The 20,932-nt window shown below is 47.8% G+C and overlaps 2 protein-coding genes across 2 annotated transcripts; both read right to left on the bottom strand.

Annotated features, from left to right (window-relative positions):
• Nucleotides 1–8,402: 8,402 nt before the first annotated feature.
• LOC146396242 (olfactory receptor 9S13-like) lies at nucleotides 8,403–15,510 on the bottom strand. The gene has a single exon (XM_084999245.1). The coding sequence runs from the start codon at nucleotides 11,246–11,248 to the stop codon at nucleotides 10,298–10,300; it is 951 nt and encodes a 316-aa protein (XP_084855371.1). The 5' UTR covers nucleotides 11,249–15,510; the 3' UTR covers nucleotides 8,403–10,297.
• Nucleotides 15,511–19,186: 3,676 nt separating this feature from the next.
• LOC100524176 (olfactory receptor 9S13-like) lies at nucleotides 19,187–20,137 on the bottom strand. Its single transcript, XM_085000223.1, has one exon. The coding sequence runs from the start codon at nucleotides 20,135–20,137 to the stop codon at nucleotides 19,187–19,189; it is 951 nt and encodes a 316-aa protein (XP_084856349.1).
• Nucleotides 20,138–20,932: the final 795 nt, after the last annotated feature.

Genomic DNA, 20,932 nt, shown 5'->3' with positions numbered 1-20,932 from the left:
ACTTGGCACGACTGCCACCCTGTTCTTCACAGTCTGTTTCCACTCCAAGCCTCCCTGCCTCGTAGCTGACCTTTTCACGGTGAAGGTCATGACTCACCTGAGCCCGCACAGCCAGGACCTACTCTCCCAGGGTCTCCTGAGCCTCTGACCACGTCTGTGCTGGTGATCCTCAGTGGGGACCGGGGGCCCCTGCCTGTTCCCCGTTCGGTTCTGGCTTCTTGTGCAGCGAAGGAGGGTGGAGAGGGGGCAGCGGAGGGCACCTGGGGTCTCAGTGAGCCTCAGGCTGGTGCTCCAGGTTGAGGAGCAGGAAGCTCTTGGGTCTTGGAGGAAGCAGGGCCTGGAAGGGACTCAGCTCACCTGTTCCCCTAAGTCTTACCTCCTCAGCTGAGCAGTGGGTCAGGTGCCTGTACCTCTGGGTCACGCTGTTGGGGCAGGTGTTCTCTTTGGCAGGCCTGGGGCCCGAGGCCTCAAAGGGCCAATTAGGGGAGACCTGGGCTTCCGAGTGCCTTGGGACTCCCCACCCCCTGGGCCCCAGGAATCTGACGTCCAGTGTTCAGTCCTCCCTGACCAGCCCCCAGCCCCAGACAGGGGAGCCCAGAAGCCTGAAGCCCATCAGGGAGCCCCGGGGAACCTACAGAAGAGAAACACAGACAGTGCAAAGGGACCCAGAGCCTCTTCCTGGAAAGGTCTCCCCAGGCAGCAGGTGTGACCTCCTGGTCCACAGCTCTGACTGCTCCTCCCCACGCTCACAGGATGGCATAAGGAGGAAGGCTGGCTCCGAGTTCTGTGCCCGGGCCAGTGGCCCCGCCCTTGCCATTCCAGACACAGTGCGTCTGCCTCACAGTCCTGAGATGCAGGCCAATCGTCATCCCTTGGTATAATCGGAACACGGGAGAAGGTAGATGGCCTCCCTCTGCACGCTCCTCTCCGTTGTGGCTGCTGTTGCTGGCACGTCGAAAATCCTCCTTCCTGTGTGTGCGAAAATTTGGGGTAAACACATGCTTGGTGGAATTCAAGACAGAGGCTGTGATACAGCCAAACGGAAGGGCTGTGTCTGTGACCCCCATAACCCTTCCCTCCCTTAGCAGGAGATGTGTGTGTGCCCCAGGTGTGTCTGCATCATGGGGGCTCTCCTCTGTGTGTCTTTGTGCGAGTCAGGTCACCTCTGTCACTGGTTCTGCTGTTGGGGGGTTCACCCCACCACATGTCACGAGCATCTTTCTCGGTCCGTAAATTCCTTCTGAACGTCCCCCCGGGGTTCTGTGTGGGCACAGTGGCCATCCCCGATCCCTCCTGACCTGACAGCCACCCCCTACAGGCTTTCCTGTCATGAAGCCTGACGCCGTCTACGTGTCTTCTGGGCTCCTCCTGTCATTCCTGGTGGGTTAGGATCCTACAGTCCAATCATGCGTTAGCACGTGGACACCTTGCTTCGTCCTGAAAAGCACTGCCCATTTTTCTCCAGAAACGTCCAATGTATTTTCTCCCCGTGGCCCATGGAGATTTGCCTCCCTCCCCTCCGCTAGGCTCGAGGCTTGCTGTCCACCCTGACCCCTAACAGGCAGGTGCTGCTAACGGCACCGAACAGACCTCTGATTCCCAGGGAGGCTGAGCATCGTTTCACACGTTTGTTGACCTTTGGCATCTCTACCTGTGGGACTTGTTTCCCTGAAATGACACCCTGGGTCCTTGCTGCCCACCCACTGGGGGCGTTGCCATGGAGAACGGGCACGCTATTCTATGAACCCTGTGAAAGCCCAGACTGGGGGCCCTGTTTCACTTACGGTCAAGCCAGGACTCCGAGCTGCCCGCCCCCTCAGACGCTGGCTCTTCTGGTCAGGCCAGGAACTAGTTGTACGGTTTTGCTCCTGAAGGACATTTGGTTCCTTCCCTCCGGCCTCATCCCTAGGGCCCGTGTCCAGCAGAGCTGCCCCTGGCAGTGGACGTGCCCTGTGCTCTGCCCGGTGTGACCCAGGGCCCTGCATGGCCCCTGAGCTCTGGCAATGTGCCAGTGCAGCGGAGAACTGACTGTTCCATTTCACTGCAGTAAAAGGACAAAGCCGAAGAGCTTCCTAGGGCTTGTCGCTGTGGCCCTGGGCCCTGGCGTGTGGTTTGTCCTCAGCAGTTGACCCTTGGTCTCCTCGCCTCTATTCGTCTCTTATCGGCCATCTCCTTCTAAGTTCTGCTTAGGGGTCTTGGCTTTCGCCTCCTGACTTTCGTGCTCCTTATGTCTCACACCCCTCGTGGCCGTGGTAAGAGTTGTGTGTATTGAAGGCGCTGTGATGCTGCAGTTCCTGACTCTTTAAGCACACTCATGAATCAGACTTTATATGCAATCTGGCAAGCCGTTCGATATGTTGCCACCAATTCAACATCAGTTTCAATCCCGTGTGAGCCAAAGAAAGTGGACTGTGGGAGTTGCCTGGGGGCACAGCAAGTTAGAGTTCCGGCGTTCTCTCTGCAGTGGCTCGGGTCCGGGCTGAGGCACAGGTTCAGTCCCTGGCTCGGGAAGTTGCACATGCTGTGGGCGCAGCCAAACAGGCAGACAGACAGACAACCAAGCAAACCATGGTTAAGGTGGTAGATTTTTTATAAAGAAAGAGAGAGAGAAAACGGACTTGTGGCCAGAACCCACCTGCACACTCCTGGTTTCCAGCTTCCGTCAGGAGCCCATCAGAGCACAGTAAAGGTGGCCAGCGGCCAGTCCTGGGGCTCAGCACGTGTGGTCTGGACTGGCTGTCTGCAACATCTGTGAGCAATAGCAGGTTTTAAAAACAATTTGGAGGTCATTTGTGGAAATACTCCACAGAAAAAATGTACAAGCATATAAGACACAAATGATGTGTCCTCTCGGAAAAAAACACATGTAACTAAAGAAACCAGGATACTTAATTACGTTTTGCAACACTGAAAAACATTATTAGAAAACGAATGTTTCATGTGACGGGAACTCCGCATAAAACTCAATAGGATGGGAGTTCTCTTGTGGCACAGCAGGTTAGGTATCTGGCCCTGTTATTGCCGCAGGTGAGGTTGCTGCTGTGGTGCGGGTTTGATCCCTGGCCCAGAAACTTCCATGCACCATGAGTGCAGGCAAAAAAAAAAAAAAAAAAGAATTGATAGAATAGAAGGAAAAGGAAAATTGCATAGCAAAGATAACTTGAGAGCCAAATAAGCACTAGAGACTTAATTACAAAACCTGACGGGTTCCCGTTGTGATTCACTGGGGTAAGAGCCCACACAGTGTCCGTGAGGATGCGGGTTCCATACCCAGCCTCGCTCAGTAGGTCAAGGATCCCGCATTGCTGTGGCTATGGGCTAACTTATAGCTGCAGCTCCAATGTGACCCCTAGCCTGGGAACGTTCCTATGTTGCAGGTGTGGCCTAAACGAAAAAAAAAAACAGAATTCCAACAACACTATGCATGTTTACGCTCACAGTTTCAGCAGCTTAGGAAAAATGTACTGTGAATTTTACACAGCCACAAACTATGAACACTTCATGATAAAATACTATGAATCATCCATAACAGTTCATAAGCATGAAAAATTGAATTTGTGATTTCAAAGCTGCCCCCAAAGAATGCTTCAGGCACAGATGGGTTCACTGGGGAATTCTAAACATTAAGAAAAATCATACCATCTTTTTTCTTGTTTTTTTTTTTTTGGTCTTTTTGCCTTTTCTAGGGCCACTCCTGTGGCATATGGAGGTTCACAGGCTAGGGGTCTAATTGGAGCTGTAGCTGCCGGCCTGCACCAGAGCCATAGCGATGTGGGATCCGAGCCTCATCTGTGACCTACACCACAGTTCATGGCGATGCCGGATCCTTAACCCTCTGAGCAAGGCCAGGGGTCGAACCTGCAACCTCATGGTTCCTAGTCGGATTCGTTAAATACTGAGCCACAAGAGGAACTCCACACCATTTAAAAATTTTTTTTTTAAATTTTCCTACTGTACAGCAAGAGGATCAAGTTATCCTTACATGTATACATTACAGTTACATTTTTTCCCCCACCCTTTGTTCTGTTGCAACATGAGTATCTAGACAAAGTTCTCAATGCTATTCAGCAGGATCTCCTTGTAAATCTATTCTAGGTTGTGTCTGATAAGCCCAAGCTCCCCATCCCTCCCACTCCCTCCCCCTCCCATCAGGCAGCCACAAGTCTTTTCTCCAAGTCCATGATTTTCTTTTCTGAGGAGATGTTCATTTGTGCTGGATATTAGATTCCAGTTATAAGTGATATCATATGGTATTTGTCTTTGCCGTTCTGGCTCATTTCACTCAGTATGAGATTCTCTAGTTCCATCCATGTTGCTGCAAATGGCATTATGTCATTCTTTTTGATGGCTGAGTAGTATTCCATTGTGTATATATACCACTTCTTCCGAATCCAATCATCTGTCGATGACATTTGGGTTGTTTCCATGTCCTGGCTATTGTGAATAGTGCTGCAATGAACATGCGGGTGCATGTGTCTCTTTTAAGTAGAGTTTTGTCCGGATAGATGCCCAAGCGTGGGATTGCGGGGTCATATGGAAGTTCTATGTATAGATTTCTAAGGTATCTCCAAACTGTTCTCCGTAGTGGCTGTACCAGTTGACATTCCCACCAATAGTGCAGGAGGGTTCCCTTTTCTCCACAGCCCCTCCAGCACTTGTTATTTTCCACACCATTTGTTAATAGACTATTTTTAGGGATGTTTTCGGTTCACAGCAAACTTGAGCAGAAAATGCAGATTCTCATGCCCCCCCCGGCACCCCGAGTTCTCCACCATCAACACGAGGCATCGGAGGGGCACATCGGTTATGAGGGACCAACTGCCCTGACGTGTTAACGTCACCTAGCAGCCGTAGTTTGGGTGCGGGTTTGCTCTGGTGTCGTTTGCACTCGGGGGTCCTGACAAACGTGTATGGCACCCGCCCGTGCTGGGTATCGTGCAGAACAGGCCTACGGCCCTGCATATCCTCTCTGTTCCCGATTTAAACCTCCTCTCCACCTGCCACCCTGGCACCCTCATTTTTAACTGTGTGACAGAGACTCCAACAACGAAAAAGAGTATTTGTTGAAACGAGACTATGAGATAATCTTCCTGCGTGGCATGAGGCTTGAATCGGCCACTTGAAACATAATGATTAAACTGTGGTTGTAACGATTTTCTTTTCTTTTTTTTTTTTGGTCTTCTGTCTTTTTAGGGCCGCACCCGTGGCACACGTTGGTTCCCAGGCTAGGGGTCTAATTAGAGCTACAGCTGCGGGCCTACCCCAGAGCCACAGCAATGCCAGATCTGAGCCGCATCTGTGACCTACACCACAGTTCCTGGCAATGCCAGATCCTTAACCCACTGAGTGAGGCCAGGGACGGAACCCGCCACCTCGTGGTTCCTCGTCGGATTTGTTTCCGCTGTGCCACGAGGGGAACTCCAATTGTGGCCATTTTTAAATATGCGGAAAAGTGCAGAGAATGATAGTCTGGTGAACCTCTAAGTACCTGTCACCCAGCTTTAGTACCGACCGACGCATGGCCGCTTTTGTATGTTTCTTACCAGACTCCCACAGCCCTGAAATATTTCAAAGCAAGTGTTAGATATCACATAATTTCATCCACCCATATTTCAGCATGCACCTCCAAAATAAAAGGCCCTTTGTTTTCAAAAACATGCACCTCAGTATCACGCCAAAAGTATTGTAAATGCCTAAACTCTGAAGATATGCATCCGATAAAGGCGTCAGGTTAACAGATGTGATTTTGTTCGACAGCCGTTTGAATCAGCCTCCAGCAAAGGCCCTCCCTAGATGCACTGACAAGCGTTACACACCCCTTTATGCTGATAGGTACCCCTTCCATCATTTTCTCTTGTCGTCGTTGCTGTTGTTACTTCTTTCATAAAGAAGCTGCGTCTCTTGTTCTGCAGAGTTTACCGCCGGCTATGTTGGCTGACTTCACCCTGGTAATACCGCTTCTCACATCCGTGTGTCCTGTGTGTTTCCAGGAAATGGTGGTTGATCTGGAGGCTTGTCTAGAATCCATGTATGGGGATGCTGCTGCTGGGGGTGGCTGCCATGGCTTTGTTACTGGCCAGTGGAATTCTTGGGGGGCACAGGGCTCTTTCCTCAGGGGCACAGGGTGCCTGACTTCCCCCGTCTGTGATGGTGGAAGTGACGAGGCTGCCTGTGTTCTTTAATGCATTGGGGTTTGCAACCTGGTGGTGCTCCGAGGCCATCATTCCTTCTCGGCCGTGGTGCTTCTGTGAGAGAAGGTTTTCTCTGTGGATGACACTCTCCTCTGGAGAAAGCTTTTGCAGTTCTACCAGGCTTTAGCGGAGAAGGAAGGCTTAACTGATTTACCACGGGCACCCGGTTACCCAGTGGTACAGTTCGCATTGGACGGGCAGATAGGTGCTTGACTTCTCTTTGGACCTCATTTCAAAACACGGAGCCTTCTCCTTGTGGGTGTACTTTTGCAGTAGTATAAATTCATATTAAAATTTTTGTGTGTTACAATTTATTATGGTTTTGATGCTTACACAGCTCGTTTGTCCTTTTTCCCCTCTTTGGGTTATGCCATTTGACGCTAAACTTAATGCAATAGCGTAACTGCATCTATTAAAATAAAATACGGTACTTGGATATAAACGCCAAAGTAAGAAAGAGATGCACATTTACTCTAAAAGTATAGATAGGACGGTACGAAACCTAAGGAAGTTACATGTGAGCTCTCTACAAAAAAGAAAGCAGATGTGGCTCAATAAGTAGTAAATCAAGCAGATATTAGAAGAAAATATTTATAAGGGGACATTTCATAAGGAAAACGTGTAATGCAACGGAATGATGTGAAAAATTTCCACTTGCATACAGCAGAGATTTTCAATAATTAAAGAATGTATGACAGGATTATAAAGTGGATACATCCAATCTGTAGATGCTGGTTTACAGCACCCTTCTCAGTAACTGACAAAACAAGTGCACACATTTAGTAGGTGTCGGTTCCCCATGATTCAGAACATCAATCAGGGGTACCTCCTTGACGTAGATTGAACACGACCCTCTGCAACGGCAAATATAATGAAGCACAAGGATCATCGCTGTAGTCAGGTGAATGTTGCCAACCCCCCCCCCCCCGAATACATCTACACGGACACTTAGAATGTGATCATATTTGGGAGTAGGGTCTTTGCAAATGATATCATTAGGATGAAGTCATTATGGATTAGGGTGCCTTAAACCCAGTGACAGGTGTTCTCTTTCAAGGAGAGGACAGGATGGGGGAACCAAGGAAGAGGACATTCAAGACTGGGCAGAGGCTGGAGTGATGCAAAAACAGGTGAAGCAAGGCCAAGGACGCCCAGAGACTGAGTTGACTGCAAAACCACCTGGTCCAGGGCTTTTTTTGAGAGATGTGTTTCATCACAGATTCAGTCTTATGGGTCAATATTGGACTGTTCAGATTTTCTCTTTTTCCCCAATGCATTCTTGGGAAGTTGTACATTTTTAGGTGTTTGTCCGTTTCTTCTAGTGTGTCTGATTTATTGGCTTATAACATTGCTAATAATCTCTTACAATTTTTCATATTTCTGTGGTGCTGATGGTAACTTCTCCTCTTCCCTGTCTGATTTCATTTATTTGGGCCCTCTTTCTTTTTACTTTGTGAGCCTGGCCAGAAGTTTAGCAATTCTTTTTTTTATCTTTTGGGAGAACCAGAGCTTCGTTTGATTGATATTTTCTATTGTTTTAAAAGTCCCTTTTACTTATTTCTGTCCAGAACTTTGGTATTTCATTCCTTCCAGTAAACTTCAACCTTGTCTTCTTTCCCTCATTCTTTAGGTGTAAAGTGAGATTGTTTATGTGTTATTTTTCTTATTTTCTGAAGTAGGCTTGTGTCACTATAAACTTCCCTCTTAAATTGTTTATCTAAATCTCAGACTTTGGATTGCCGTGTTTTCCTTTTCATTTGACTGCAGGCATTTTTTGATTTCTTCTTTGACGTATTCAGTGACCCCTTGGTTATTGTGGAGCATGTTGTTTAAAGCTATGTGTTTGTGTTTTTTTTGCAGGTTTTTCTTGAGTTTGTTTTCTCCTTTCACATCACTGTGGTAAGAAAATAAGGCTTGTTATGTTTTCAATCATCATAAAGTTACTGAGACTTACTTAGTGGCCTAGCATGTGATCTGTCATGGAGAATGTTCCCTGTGCATGTTAAAGAATGTGGGATAAAATATCCTATACATATATCAGTTATCTCCATCTGGGCTAATGTTTCCTTTAAGGGCAGTGTTTCCTTATAGATTTTCTGTCTGCGTGATCTGTCCATTGGTGGAAGTGGGGTGCAAAATTCCCTCTGATTATTGTATTACTGTTCATCTCTCCCTTTGCCTTTGTTACCGTTTGCTTTGTTTTAGGTGCTCCTGTGTCGGGTGCTTCTATATTTATGATTGCTATCTTATGTGGGTTGGGTACTGTGACTACGACAGCAATGGCCCAGAAAACCAAAGTAAAAAAGGACAAAAGAGACTACGTCAAAATTAAGAATCGGCGCCCAAAGAAGTTAAAAACCCAAGTGCAAAAGCAACCTATGAGGAGGGAGAAAATGTTTGCAGATCTTCTATCTGAGAAGAGGGTAATATCCAGACCGTGTAAAGATCTTCTACAATAAAGAACCTAGTAACCCAATGAGAATCTTGCCAAGTCCTTGGATATTTCCGAAAGCTGATCTACGTGTTGTCGACAACATATGAAAAGATGCTGAGCAGAGCTAATCATTAGAGAAATGAACATCAAAACCATCAATGAGATAGTGCTTCATCACTATTAGGATTGCTGCTCTAAATACGACAGGAAATAATGTGAGTGGACTAGGATGGGGAGAATTTGAAAGATTGTTGCCCTGTGAATGGGAATGTAAATTGGCACAGCTAATTTACCAACTTTCCAAGGAGTGGGGAGAGAGGAGGAGAGAGAACAATATAATAGCTTGAGAAGTAACAACGCATGCCACTTGTGGAGAGGAGGAGTGGGGAATTGCTGAAAGAGAAAAACGCATTATATGAGATGAATACAGTAACATACATCAGAGGGCCCAAAGCTGAGACAGGTGGCCTGGAGAATCCAGCAGAGATATTGGTGTATGTGCTAATTGAGGGATTGTGAGCAGCAGGCTGATGATTTAGCTGTTAGCCCCTCCCCACAGTCTCTTGATCAGGGAAAGGGGGACATTGAGAGCTGTGATCAGAGAGGAGGGGCAGGTCCCTACGTTGCCGTTCCAGGAACAGTTCAACCCCGTGTCCGGAGCACAACCCCCTGCTGGTGACCATGGGTGTGTATGTCTCTACTAAAGGGAGACAATGTAATGGGGCCAACAGACTGTGTGTGTTGGGACCACTAGTGGGTGGGGCCCCGAGTGGGAAGGTCAGGACTGAGGGTCCAGGCTCCTGGGAGTGTGGGACAGAGGCTGGGGAGCTGGGCTCTGTGCCAAGAAAGTGCCCCTTCCCTTCAACCCTGCTGTCTTCTTCATCCACCAGGGACTTCATCCTTACAGAGAGATATCTATGCTGACAGAGCACCACGTGTTAGGGTGGCAAGTAGTCAGGATGATGTCACCTGCCAGGCTGGGTGGTCAGGACCAGGGGACCCTTGGATATCAGGCACTTCTGTTGACTCCCTGGGGCTCCCAGCTGCTGTCTAGGGGAAGAACCTGGGACAGGTTGAGCACGGACATCCTAATCAGGAGCACGGCTTCACTCTGCTGGCTTGTTGAAGGTGGTAGCCACAGTGAAGAGAAAGGGGAAGGGGGGAACCTTCATGCTGCAAAATTGAGGGGAAGCCCGGTCCTAACACCTCCCCTGATAGGCTATGCTGAACCCAGGGTATCATCAAGGAAGGGGCAATCCAGAGCATCATAAGGGCCCCGGCTGGGTGGTTCAGGGGTTATTATTGAGCAAACATTTACCTTAGATTCAGGGAAGAAGGAAGGGGCCAGAGTTGTCTAGTCCACATACCTTCAGGCGTAGATGTTAAACATGGGACATATATGCTGTTTCAACCCTTGCTCATGGCTCTGCTGGCTGGGTTGCTCTGGCATCAAGTTTAGGGTCTTTTCCCTTCATGGGACATTATTTTTCATGGCAATCCAAGTGTCTTTTTTAGTGACTCACACTTGTGTACATGGTCAATGATGTGCTTCTTGGAATGGTTGAATGAAATGCTGGATAAAAAAGGAACAAATTCCTCCAGCCAAAGCCATTGCCTCCCCCTGAGTCCTGTTGTTCTGCACTCAGGACACTGTCTCCCAGGTCACCCTCCCTCAGGGTGCAGTGTGCTTGTGCCCCAGTCTCCACAGGGCCTCCTTCACCTCCTTGTTCCGCAGGCTGTAGATGAGGGGGTTGAGCACGGGGATGACCAGGGTGTAGAAGACAGAGACCACCTTGCCCTGCTGTAAGGACTCCACCGCTCCCGGCTGGGCATACATGACAAAGACGGTCCCATAAAAGAGGGACACGGCTGTCATGTGGGAGCCACAGGTGGAGAAGAGCTTGTGTCTGCCTGCTCCCGAGCGCATCCTCAGGATGGTCACGGTGATGTAGGCATAGGAGATGAGGACCCCGAGGGTGGTGCCCACGATGATGAGCCCGCAGATGCTAAACATGACCAGCTCATTGATGGCCGTATTGGCACAAGTGAGCTTGAGCAGGGGGACCACATCACAGAAGAAGTGGTCGATGTGGTTGGAGCTGCAGAAGGGGAGGCTGAATGTGAAGCTGGTCTGCAGGATGGCATTGAGGCATCCTCCACAGTAGGAGCCCAGCACCAGGCAGGCACAGACTGAGGGCTGCATGGTGATGGGATAGTGTAGGGGGCTGCAGATGGCCAGGAAGCGGTCATAGGCCATCACGGCCAAGAGGAAGGCCTCAGTCGTGCCCATCATGGAGAAGAAGAAGAACTGGGTGGCACAGCCCCCAAAGGAGATGACCTTGGCTGAGGACAGGAAGTTGCCCAGGGCTTTGGGGTAGATGACAGATGAGTAGCACAGGTCCAGGAAGGAGAGTTTCTTGAGGAAGAAGTACATCGGGGAGTGCAGACGGGCGTCCAGGGTGATGACCACGATCATGGTGAGGTTCCCCAGGACGGCCGCCAAGTACAGGGCCAGGAAGAGGGCAAAGAGCAGGGCCTGGGTCTGCAGACCCCCCTGAAACCCCTCCAGCACAAACTCCTCTAGAGGCATCCCTGAGAGGTTTCCACTTCCATGGGGTGACATGGCCCTGATTTGGTCGACAGGGCTAAGAACAGGTGGGAGACAGGAAGAGAGAGCAAGTCAAGGGCACAAGGTCATCTTTCCCTGCAGCACGATAAGTGTCAGGTCCTCATTGCACACTGATCAAGTGACCATCGGCCATGCAGTCTTATTCCAAACAAGCTCAGACACTCCTCAAATGGTATACATTTCCTCTGATTCAGGAGTTCCTAGGTATGCTTGGAGCACTCCCTCTGTGCGAGACTCTGAGCTCCTGCTATGGCCTGGTTCCAGGTTCTGCAGAGCTGAGAGCCTACAGTGTAAGGTTATCTTACATCTCATCATCCACGAAGGACAATGCTTTCCCTCCCTGTGGGATATTTCTGGGCTGTGCCATTTCTGCACCTTGCTACAGTACTTAATCTTGCATTTTGCAGGTATGATTTTACCTGTTCTTCAAGTACAGAAATCGTGAAGCACCTCATGTCGTCACGACTTAACCCAGTGTTTGTAGGATCTTCAAGCCTAGGTGCAGATCAGGCACCAGCCCCTGGCAGGCTAAGGTGGATGCTCTCTCTGTCCCTCCTGAAGACTGTAAGACCTATCTCTGCTTGGTTGTCTCTAGTATTGGGCCGTGGTGGCAACCATCAGCAGAGCTCTCTTCATCCTTGAGAACCTCAGGGCTCTTTTTGACAATGTCCAGATATTGGACAATTCATAGAGAGTGGAAAGTCCATCTCCATGGTCTGAGAAGTAGCAGGACAGTTTCTGAGACACATTCAGAATGTGAGCTGTTCTGCCCTGTTCTTGCTTCTATGTCCCTGGCTCCTCAGAACACCTGTGGGATTGATGGCTTCCAGAAAAGGGAGCCACACACACTGTCCCATCGATTTCAGTGGCTCAGTCTTCCTGTTGGGTGCCGGCACCTGTCCCTATCCCAGCCCAGGCTTACTTGTCTGCTACATGTCTGACCACACACTCACAGGGGACATGTGACCAGCTGTGTGCTGATCCGAGGAATGGGCATAGGAGACCCAGCCTAAAGAGGGAGAAGTGGGGAAGGAAGCTGGATACTGAGCCAGTGTGCCTCTGGGCAGTGGAGTTTGAGATTCCACATTTTCTGGAGGTCAGTTCTGTAGCATCAGGGAGCTGGTTGTCTTTGAGGGAGTGGGTGGACCAGGAGTGGGGGTGTGCAGGCAGAGGCTGTTGGGTCAGTGTTGTCTGTGGGGCATTGGTGGCCCCGCCATTCCCTCTCAGCTTGAAGTTCCCTTAGAAGGTGGTCTGTGACAGTTCCAACCTTCCAACCAAAAAGCAAGTCTGAGAAGGTGTGGGTTGTCCAGATTTCCTCTCCTGGCGGACTTGATTCCAACTCACAGGAGAGCAGAAGGAGACAACTTCACCTCCGGTGCCCAGGGAGAGTTTCTTGGAATTCAGGGTTGTTGGTGGTGCTAAGGATGGAGATGGAGGAGGCCTTACCCATATCCCCAAACTGTGCACTTTGGCTCCCACCCCTGTACCTGTAGCCCCCACCGCTGTACCCATAGCCCCATCCTCTGCACAGACACTCACATTCATGATGGCCACAACCTTGCCAGGCATCTCTCCCCACCCTCCTGCTCATACACACCTGGAGCCACTACAACCTAGTGACCATTCTGCATCCAACACTCCCAGCTTGGCCCCATGGCTTCAAAGTCCCCTGGTTTAGCCAGGTTCATATTTGCGATGGTTTCTCAGGACAAGTCATCCACCTCGGGGGCCTCGTGTCATCACAACAGTGACCCCAAAGGAGCCTAGGGGAGCACTGGAGGAGAGATTGGCATTTTCCTCTGTGAAGCTAGGTTCTTGCTTGGTTTTTGAAAAAGCAACCTGACACATTCCCTTGTCTTGCTGAGATTGTCTGTGGGATGTGGTGGCAGCTTCAGTGAGCTTGCACTTGAGTTGAGCCTGAGAAATCACTTGCCAGGTGAAGTGGAAGCATGCAGGCTGTCTGTGAGCCTCTGTCTGTAATGCCTGCGTCTGAGTCCTTCGTCATATCCTCTTGTTCCTCAGGTGTGGTCTGAGGCACTATAGTACCAGCATTGCCTGGAGACTGTCTGAAGTGCAGAGTTTCAGACCACTGACTTTAGGCCCACCATAGCACGAGACCCCTCCCCCCCTCCATTCATTCTACTCTCATGAAAGTCCGCCTGCTTCCCTAACTGACCCTGCCCAGTGGCATGGGGAGGTGGGGTTAGTGTAGTTCATGCTCCAGGCTCCCAGGACTCACCTGTCAGTGACTAGTGAACAGTATTCTGTTGAGCGATGTCGGCACTGCTCCTGTGATGTCAGGAGGCTTGTGACTGACTCAAGACCCTGTGCTCCTGGGCGGACCGGGCTCCTGAGCATTCAGTGCTGATGAAAATGAGGAGACAGCAAGCACAACCTCCTACTCTTTGCTCAGCTCTGGCTTCCTTTCTAGCAAAGGGGAGTGGGGTGGAGGCAGAGGAGGGTAAGGGGGGTGCCCACTATTGTGTGTCCTCTCTTATGGCTGGAGTTCCTGGGAACTGCACCTTTGATTCACTCTGCTGGGAAGATTCACTCCACCTGGCACAGCTGGGACTCAAACCCTCAAATGACCAATTAGGAGAGACTTGTGCTTCTGAGCGCCCTGGGATGCCCAACTCCCTGGGATCCAAGAAGATAAGTCCTGTGACCAATCTTCCTCTGATACATGTCAGCCCAAGTCAAGGGAGGCCAGAAACCTGAAATCCCTCTGTAAGCCTTGAGGTTCAATGGGATAGAAAATAGACCACTCGGAGAGACCCAGTGCCCATCCCTGGAAAGAACCTTGCAGTCCCATACCTGTGACCAATTGGCCCCCCAGTCCCTCCTCCTCCTCTTCTTCATCTGTCCCTGTGGTTGAGTGACAGAGTGATGTGCAGGCGTCTGTGCTTGGGGAAGCAGCCCGGCCCTGTCTCAGCCCTAATGTGGCCCTTCCCTCAATGCAGACTAGGAAATACAGCTCATACAAAAAATTTAATCCTTGAAAACATTCAGAATCAGAGTATAAGGTTGATTTATGTTTAATATTAAAATACAGAAGGTACACGATTGCAAAGGTTGAGAAATTTGTATCATGAACATCCCAAGTCAAACAAGGCTCTTGTGGCTCAATAATCATCAGAGAAAATAGATTTCTGGGGACAAATTTGCTTGTAGAGGGACACTTCATAATGAAAATGTTTACTTCAACTGGATGATGTAAAAAATGTAAAGGTGTATGCAAAAATAAAAGTTTAAAATATGTAATTTAAAAATTGAAATAATGCAAATGAAGTGCAAACATCCAAATCATGGTTGATATTTCACCATGCTCCTTTTGGTAACTGATTTAAAAAGAGTGAACATTGTGGTCTTCTCTTAGAATTGAATCAAAATGTGTACTGCACGGACCTCCTTGGCACAGATGAAATACTGTGGTCACTCAGCAACCACTGAACATAAATCCCCTTTGAGCAAGCACATGGAACATCCCTGGAGTAAGGCGAACAGTGTCTCCCTCCAAAACATGTCTACCCAGAAAGCCAGAAGGTGACCTTCTTTGGAAATAGGGTCTTCCTAAGTGAATTAGTTAGCATGAGTCCATACCAGGTTCAGTGGACTAGTGTTCCCTACAAAAGGAGAAAAGTGCGCAGAGAAATAAAGCCACAAGAATGAAGGGCACGGAAAGCCTGGGCTGAGGTTGGAGTGATGCAGCAACAGGAAAAGAAATGCTCAGATTGCCGGGAGCCTCCAGAAGCCAGGAGGAAACAAGGAATGACGTTTGTCTAGAGCTTTCACGGGCAGCTGCCCTGCCGACAACTTGATTTGGGACATCTATGCTCCAGATCTCTGAGAGTATCCTTTGCTGTTGTTATGATGAGTGACCAACTTCGTGTTAATTAGCTATGGTAGCCCTTGTGCCTGACACAGGAAGTTTGCTCTCACCTGGCAATGTCTGCAGTACGCCCTCACGTTCAAGTTAGTTTTTGATTCCCTCTTTGAGTCCTTCAGTGACCAATTAGTCATTTAGAAACATGTGTAGAACCTATTTGCTAGGGTTTTTGTTGGTTTTTTCCTTGTAGTTGCTTTCCTGTTTCACACTGTTGGGGTAAGGAAAACTTCTTCATTAGAGTTTCATTACCTTGAAGTTGTTCAGACTTGCTCAGTGGCCTAGTATGTGAGCTCTCCTGGAGACCGTCCCATGTGCTCTTGAAAAAAAATGTGTGCTCCTCTGTTTTTGGATAAAATATTCTGTAGTAATCAATGAATTCCATCTGTCTCAAGGTATCATTTACGTCAGTGTTTCCTTTTTGGTTTCCTGTCTGGATGATCTTTCCGTTAATGGAAATTGGAGGTTAACATCCCCTATTATTACTGTATGATTGTTAATTTCCCCCCTTGTGTTTGTTAATAGTTGCTTTGTTTTAGCTGTTCCTGTATTGAGTGTGTGCATATTTATAATTGCTATATCTTCTTGTTGGATTGGTATCCTGAATATGACCCCCCAATTCATGGAAGTCACAAGTAAAATTAGACAAAAGAGACTACATTCAAGTTAAAAATCGGTTTCATTATAAGACTTAAGAAGAGTGAAAAGCAACCTATGAGAGGAGAAAATATTTCCAAATCTCATATGTGATACCAGAGTGTAAAAAGATTTTCCACAATTAAGAACCAAACATTATGTGTTCCATCATAAGTAACTAGACAGAATGTGAGAAAAAAGAATGTATACATGTAAGTGTAACTGAATCACCATGCTGTACAGTAGAAAAAAATATATCTATAAATAAATGATAAAAACATGAAAAATTAACAAAAACCAAAATGTATAACCTTATCTCACTTCTACCAAAAAACCAAACACTCAATGGAAAATTTTCAAAGAACATAAATACATTGTTTTTTCCAAACATGATCCACATGTTAGCAAATATACGGGGAATTGCAGATTTCCAACCATAATGCAGAGGATGAAGGACTTGGTGTGGTCTCTGCCATGCCTCAGGTCACTACTGAGGTACAGGTTTGATCCCTGGCCCAGTGCAGTGGCCTAAGGATCTGGTGTTGCCCCAGCTGTGGCATAGGGTGCAGCAGCTGTGGCTCAGATTTATCTCTGGCCCAGAAAATTCCTTATGCTGTAGCAACTATATATATTTGGATATATTTGGAGATATATAAATACATATATATGTATTTATATATATAAATATATATGTATATATATTACATATATATTTATATACATAATTGTGCATTAGTGGAGTGAAGATCAAAACCAATGATATAATACTCCACAACTATTCGGACGGCTACTCTAAAATGGAAAGGTTCACAGGTTTCCTAGGAAGGGGGGAAACTGGAGCATTCTCGTCCTATTGATGGGAAGCTGAAATGGCACAGCCACTGCAGAAATACTTTGGAGGTTCCTCTCAAAGTTTTACTATATGAGCCAGCAGTAACGTGCTTGGATGTATATTCATCCAGAATTCAGAGCTGAAACAATAAGAGACATTTGCACATGTGCATACGTAGCAGCGATATTCACCAATGGCATTCGGTAGAAGCGATCCAAATCCCCGTTGGCGGAGCAGTCGACAAAATGTGGCAAATACATAGGATGGAATCGTATTCACCTTTTAAAACGATGAAACTACCGTCCTGGAGTGTGACGTGGGTGAACCCTGAGGACGTTGGGCTAAGCGATGTAACCAGACACAAAATGGCAAGTACTGTACGTTTTACTTGCAAGAGGCATCTGAAGTAGTGACATCCATGGAGGCAGCTAGTGAAGTGTTGGCTCTCAGCAGGTGGAGGCAAGGGAAATGTGATAAGTCTAGAATAAACACCTTCAATTTCAATACCAAATTGTAGTTTTAATCCTTCTTTATTGTTTCTTTTTTAAACATTTTATTGGAGTATAATCGACTTATCAAGTTGTGCTCATTTCAGGTGTACAGCAAAGTCAGTCAGTTATACTTATACATATATACACTCCTTCTCACATTCTTTCCCCATAAGTTACAACACAGTACTGAGGAAATTTTCCCGTGCTGTGAAGCAGGTTCCCATAACCTTTGTATTCTAGACTGTAATAGTGTGCATCTATCAATACCGACCCCGAACCTTACCTGCCCCCACCCCAGCTTCCCTGCTGGGTAAACATAAGTTTTGTTTTAAAATCTTTGAGTCTCTTTCTGTTTTGTAAGTTTTGAAAACTCAAGGGATAACGGAAGAATAAATGAGAGAGAGAGAAAGAGAAAGAGAAGGAAAATTACAGCTCCCGTTTGGGAAAAACAGGCAAAAGAGAGTACATTCAAATTGATCTGGTGCTGCCACAGCTGTGGCATGGGTTGCAGCTGTGGCTCAGATGTAATGTCTGGCCCTGAAAATTCTTTATGCTGCACCAAGCATATACATTTGTGTACACACACACACACACACACACACACACACACACACACACGAAACATTGCACATTAGCGAAATGAAGATCAAAACCAATGACATAACACTCCACAACTCTTATGATGGTTGCTCTAAAATGAAAAAGTTCACATGTTTCCTAGGAATCAGAGAATTTGCAACATTCTTGTCCTATTGATGGGAATGTAAAATGGAACAGCCACAACAGAAATACTTTGGCGGTTTCCCTCAAATTAAAAAATACTTACTATATGGTCCAGTATTAACCTGTTTGTGTATATAATCACCCCGTGTTCAGCTGTAACTGTAAGAGATATTTGCAGATGGATGTACATAGCAGCATTTTTCACCAATGGCATAATGTGGAAGCAATACAAGTATTCACTGGTGGGTGGATACACAAACAAAATGTGGCAAATACATAGGATGGACTCGTGTTCAACTTTTACAAAGATGAAAACACGGTCATTGAGTGTAACACGGATGAATCTTGAGGACATTGTGCTAAGTGATATAACCAGACACAAAAAGACAAACCCTGTATGTTTTACTTACCAGAGATATCTAAAGTAGTCACTATCATGGAGGCAGCTAGGAAAAGGCTGGCCCTTGTAGGTGGGGCTAAGGGGAAACAGGGGGTTGTTCAAGGTTTACCACAGGTTGGAAAAGTTCTGGAGCTCTATTACACAACAAGGTGAATATGCATTGCACCACAATGAATGTACATTAAAATAGTTCCAACAAAATCTGTTAAAATACGATTTAAAATTTTAAACTTTTGTTATATTTAACCAGGAATCAGAATTAAAACTACAATATGGCCTTCAGATGTAAAGTGCTTATTCTACACTTACCACATTAACTAAACCTATGCCAGACATATTTTGGAGTTCAATGAGTACTTAAAGAACACTGAACTCACATTAAAATCAAGAAGTAGTTCGTACTGAGAACCTGCTCTGCGGCAGGAGCATGCAAAGCATTTATGGGATGGACAAAACAAATAAACCAAACCTAACGTTGCCCAGGGATCTTCACCAAAATCCGATACATAAGTAACACAGACATACTATACTTTGTAGAGTTTCACAAATCATTTCTTAAGAGTACTGAAGAATTCCTATTCCATTTCACACCTGATGAGCTGTCCTGGTTTATTCAAAGGTCAGAATGAAGGCTCTTCTACTAAGAAGTACTAATTGCTGAATGTAAATTTAATTTTAGAGAAGGCTGATAATTGTACAGATGTGTAGGAAAAAAATATTGTATATTTTTTCCATTCCAAGTGTGGATGAATGTAGTAAAAGACCAAGAATATTCTTTTGAAAATTCATGGAATAACAGAAGGATAAATCGGAGAGAGAGTGAGAGAGAAAGAAGAGCAGGAAGAGGAGGAGGAAGAGGAAGGGCACAAGGACAGGGAGGAGGACAAGGGGAGAGAAGGTTTGAGATAGAAGAAGATAAGAGCCTGAGAGGAGGAGAAGTCCTGCTACTTGGGGAGGAGCCCCCCCGTCACTTGGCTGTGTGCTTGTGGCCCAGTCTCCACAGGGCCTCCTTCACCTCCTTGTTTTGCAGACTGTAGATGAGGGGGTTGAGCACGGGGATGACCAGGGTGTAGAAGACAGAGACCACCTTGCCCTGCTCCATGGACTCCACCGCTCCCGGCTGGGCATACATGACAAAGACAGTTCCATAAAAGAGGGACACGGCCGTCATGTGGGAGCCACAGGTGGAGAAGAGCTTGTGTCTGCCTGCTCCCGAGCGCATCCTCAGGATGGTCACGGTGATGTAGGCATAGGAGATGAGGACCCCGAGGGTGGTGCCCACGATGAAGAGCCCGCAGATGCCAAACAAGACCAGCTTGTTGACGGCTGTGTCAGTACAAGTGAGCAGCAGCAGGGGGACCACATCGGAGAAGAAGTGGTCAATGTGGTTGGAGCTGCAGAAGGGGAGGCTGAATGTGAAGCTGGTCTGCAGGATGGCGTTGAGGCACCCTCCACCGTAGCAGCCCAGCAGCAAGTGGGCACAGGCTGATGGGCACATGGTGATGGGATAGTGTAGGGGGCTGCAGATGGCCAGGAAGCGGTCATAGGCCATCACTGCCAAGAGGAAAGCCTCAGTCGTGCCCATCATGGAGAAGAAGAAGAACTGGGAGGCACAGCCCCCAAAGGAAATGACCTTGGCTGAGGAGAGGAAGTTGCCCAGGGCCTTGGGGTAGATGACAGATGAGTAGCACAGGTCCAGGAAGGAGAGGTTCTTGAGGAAGAAGTACATCGGGGAGTGCAGACGGGCGTCCAGGGTGATGACCACGATCATGGTGAGGTTCCCCAGGACGGCCGCCAAGTACAGGGCCAGGAAGAGGGCAAAGAGCAGGGCCTGGGTCTGCAGCCCACCCTGAAACCCCTCCAGCACAAACTCCTGCAGAGGCTTCCCCGAGAGGGTTCCATTTGCGTGGGGTGTCATGGCCCTGAGCTGGGGACAGGTGCAGAGAGCAGGTGAGGATAGAGTGAGAAGGAGCAGGTCAAAGTCACAAGGTCTTCCTTACTTTGGCATGGTAGGTGCCTCAGTGTCCATTGCACACCAACCAAGAGACCACCAGCTGCCCAATCTTACTCCAAAAGAGCTCAGACAGACCTGAAATGGGAAACATTCCCTCTGATTCACCAATTCCTAGGTATGCTTGGAGCCCTCCCCCTGTGGGAGTCTCTGAGCTGCTGCCCTGGGGTGGTTCCGGGTTCTGCCGAGCTGGGAGCCTACAGTGTAAGGATGTCTGACCTCTCCTGTCATTCATGAAGGACATGCGTTCCCTCCGCATGGGATGCTTTCTGAGCTGTGCCTCTTGTACAATTTGTCGGAGTACCTAATCATGCACTCTGCAAGCGTGATTTTACCTGTTCTTTAATTACGGAAATCACGAAGCACCTCAGGTCATCAGGACTTAATCCAGTGACTGCCAGAGCTCCAGGCTAGGCTGCGAGCTGATTCCCGAGGCTCATGTGGGCGTTGTGTCTGTGACTGCTGTCAACCCTGAGACCTATCTCTGCTTCTTTGCCTCTAAGATTGGACCATGGCGGCAACCATCAGCAGAGCTCTCTGCTACCTTGACAATCCCTGAGCACATTCCTGAAATAGAAGACGTTGGACACATCATAGAAAGGGCATAGTCCCTCTCCATGTTCTCAGAAGCATCAGGGCAGGGGCTGGGACGCATGTAGAGCATGTGTGTGTTCTTAGCTGTTCTTGCTTCCATGCCCCTGC

The sequence above is a fragment of the Sus scrofa genome, chromosome 15 (genome assembly GCF_054392235.1).
Source record: "Sus scrofa isolate SSC_HxYL_T2T_F1_AM1 chromosome 15, Sscrofa_HxYL_maternal_Yorkshire_Landrace_v2.0, whole genome shotgun sequence".
NCBI lineage: Eukaryota > Metazoa > Chordata > Mammalia > Artiodactyla > Suidae > Sus > Sus scrofa.
Note: the sequence above shows the minus strand (reverse complement) of the source record. Positions and strands in the feature narration are given on the sequence as shown.

Bases quoted from the DNA above. Each gene is read 5' to 3' on its own strand.
- LOC146396242 (XM_084999245.1), bottom strand. From the start codon at position 11,248: ATGTCACCCCATGGAAGTGGAAACCTCTCAGGGATGCCTCTAGAGGAG.
- LOC100524176 (XM_085000223.1), bottom strand. From the start codon at position 20,137: ATGACACCCCACGCAAATGGAACCCTCTCGGGGAAGCCTCTGCAGGAG.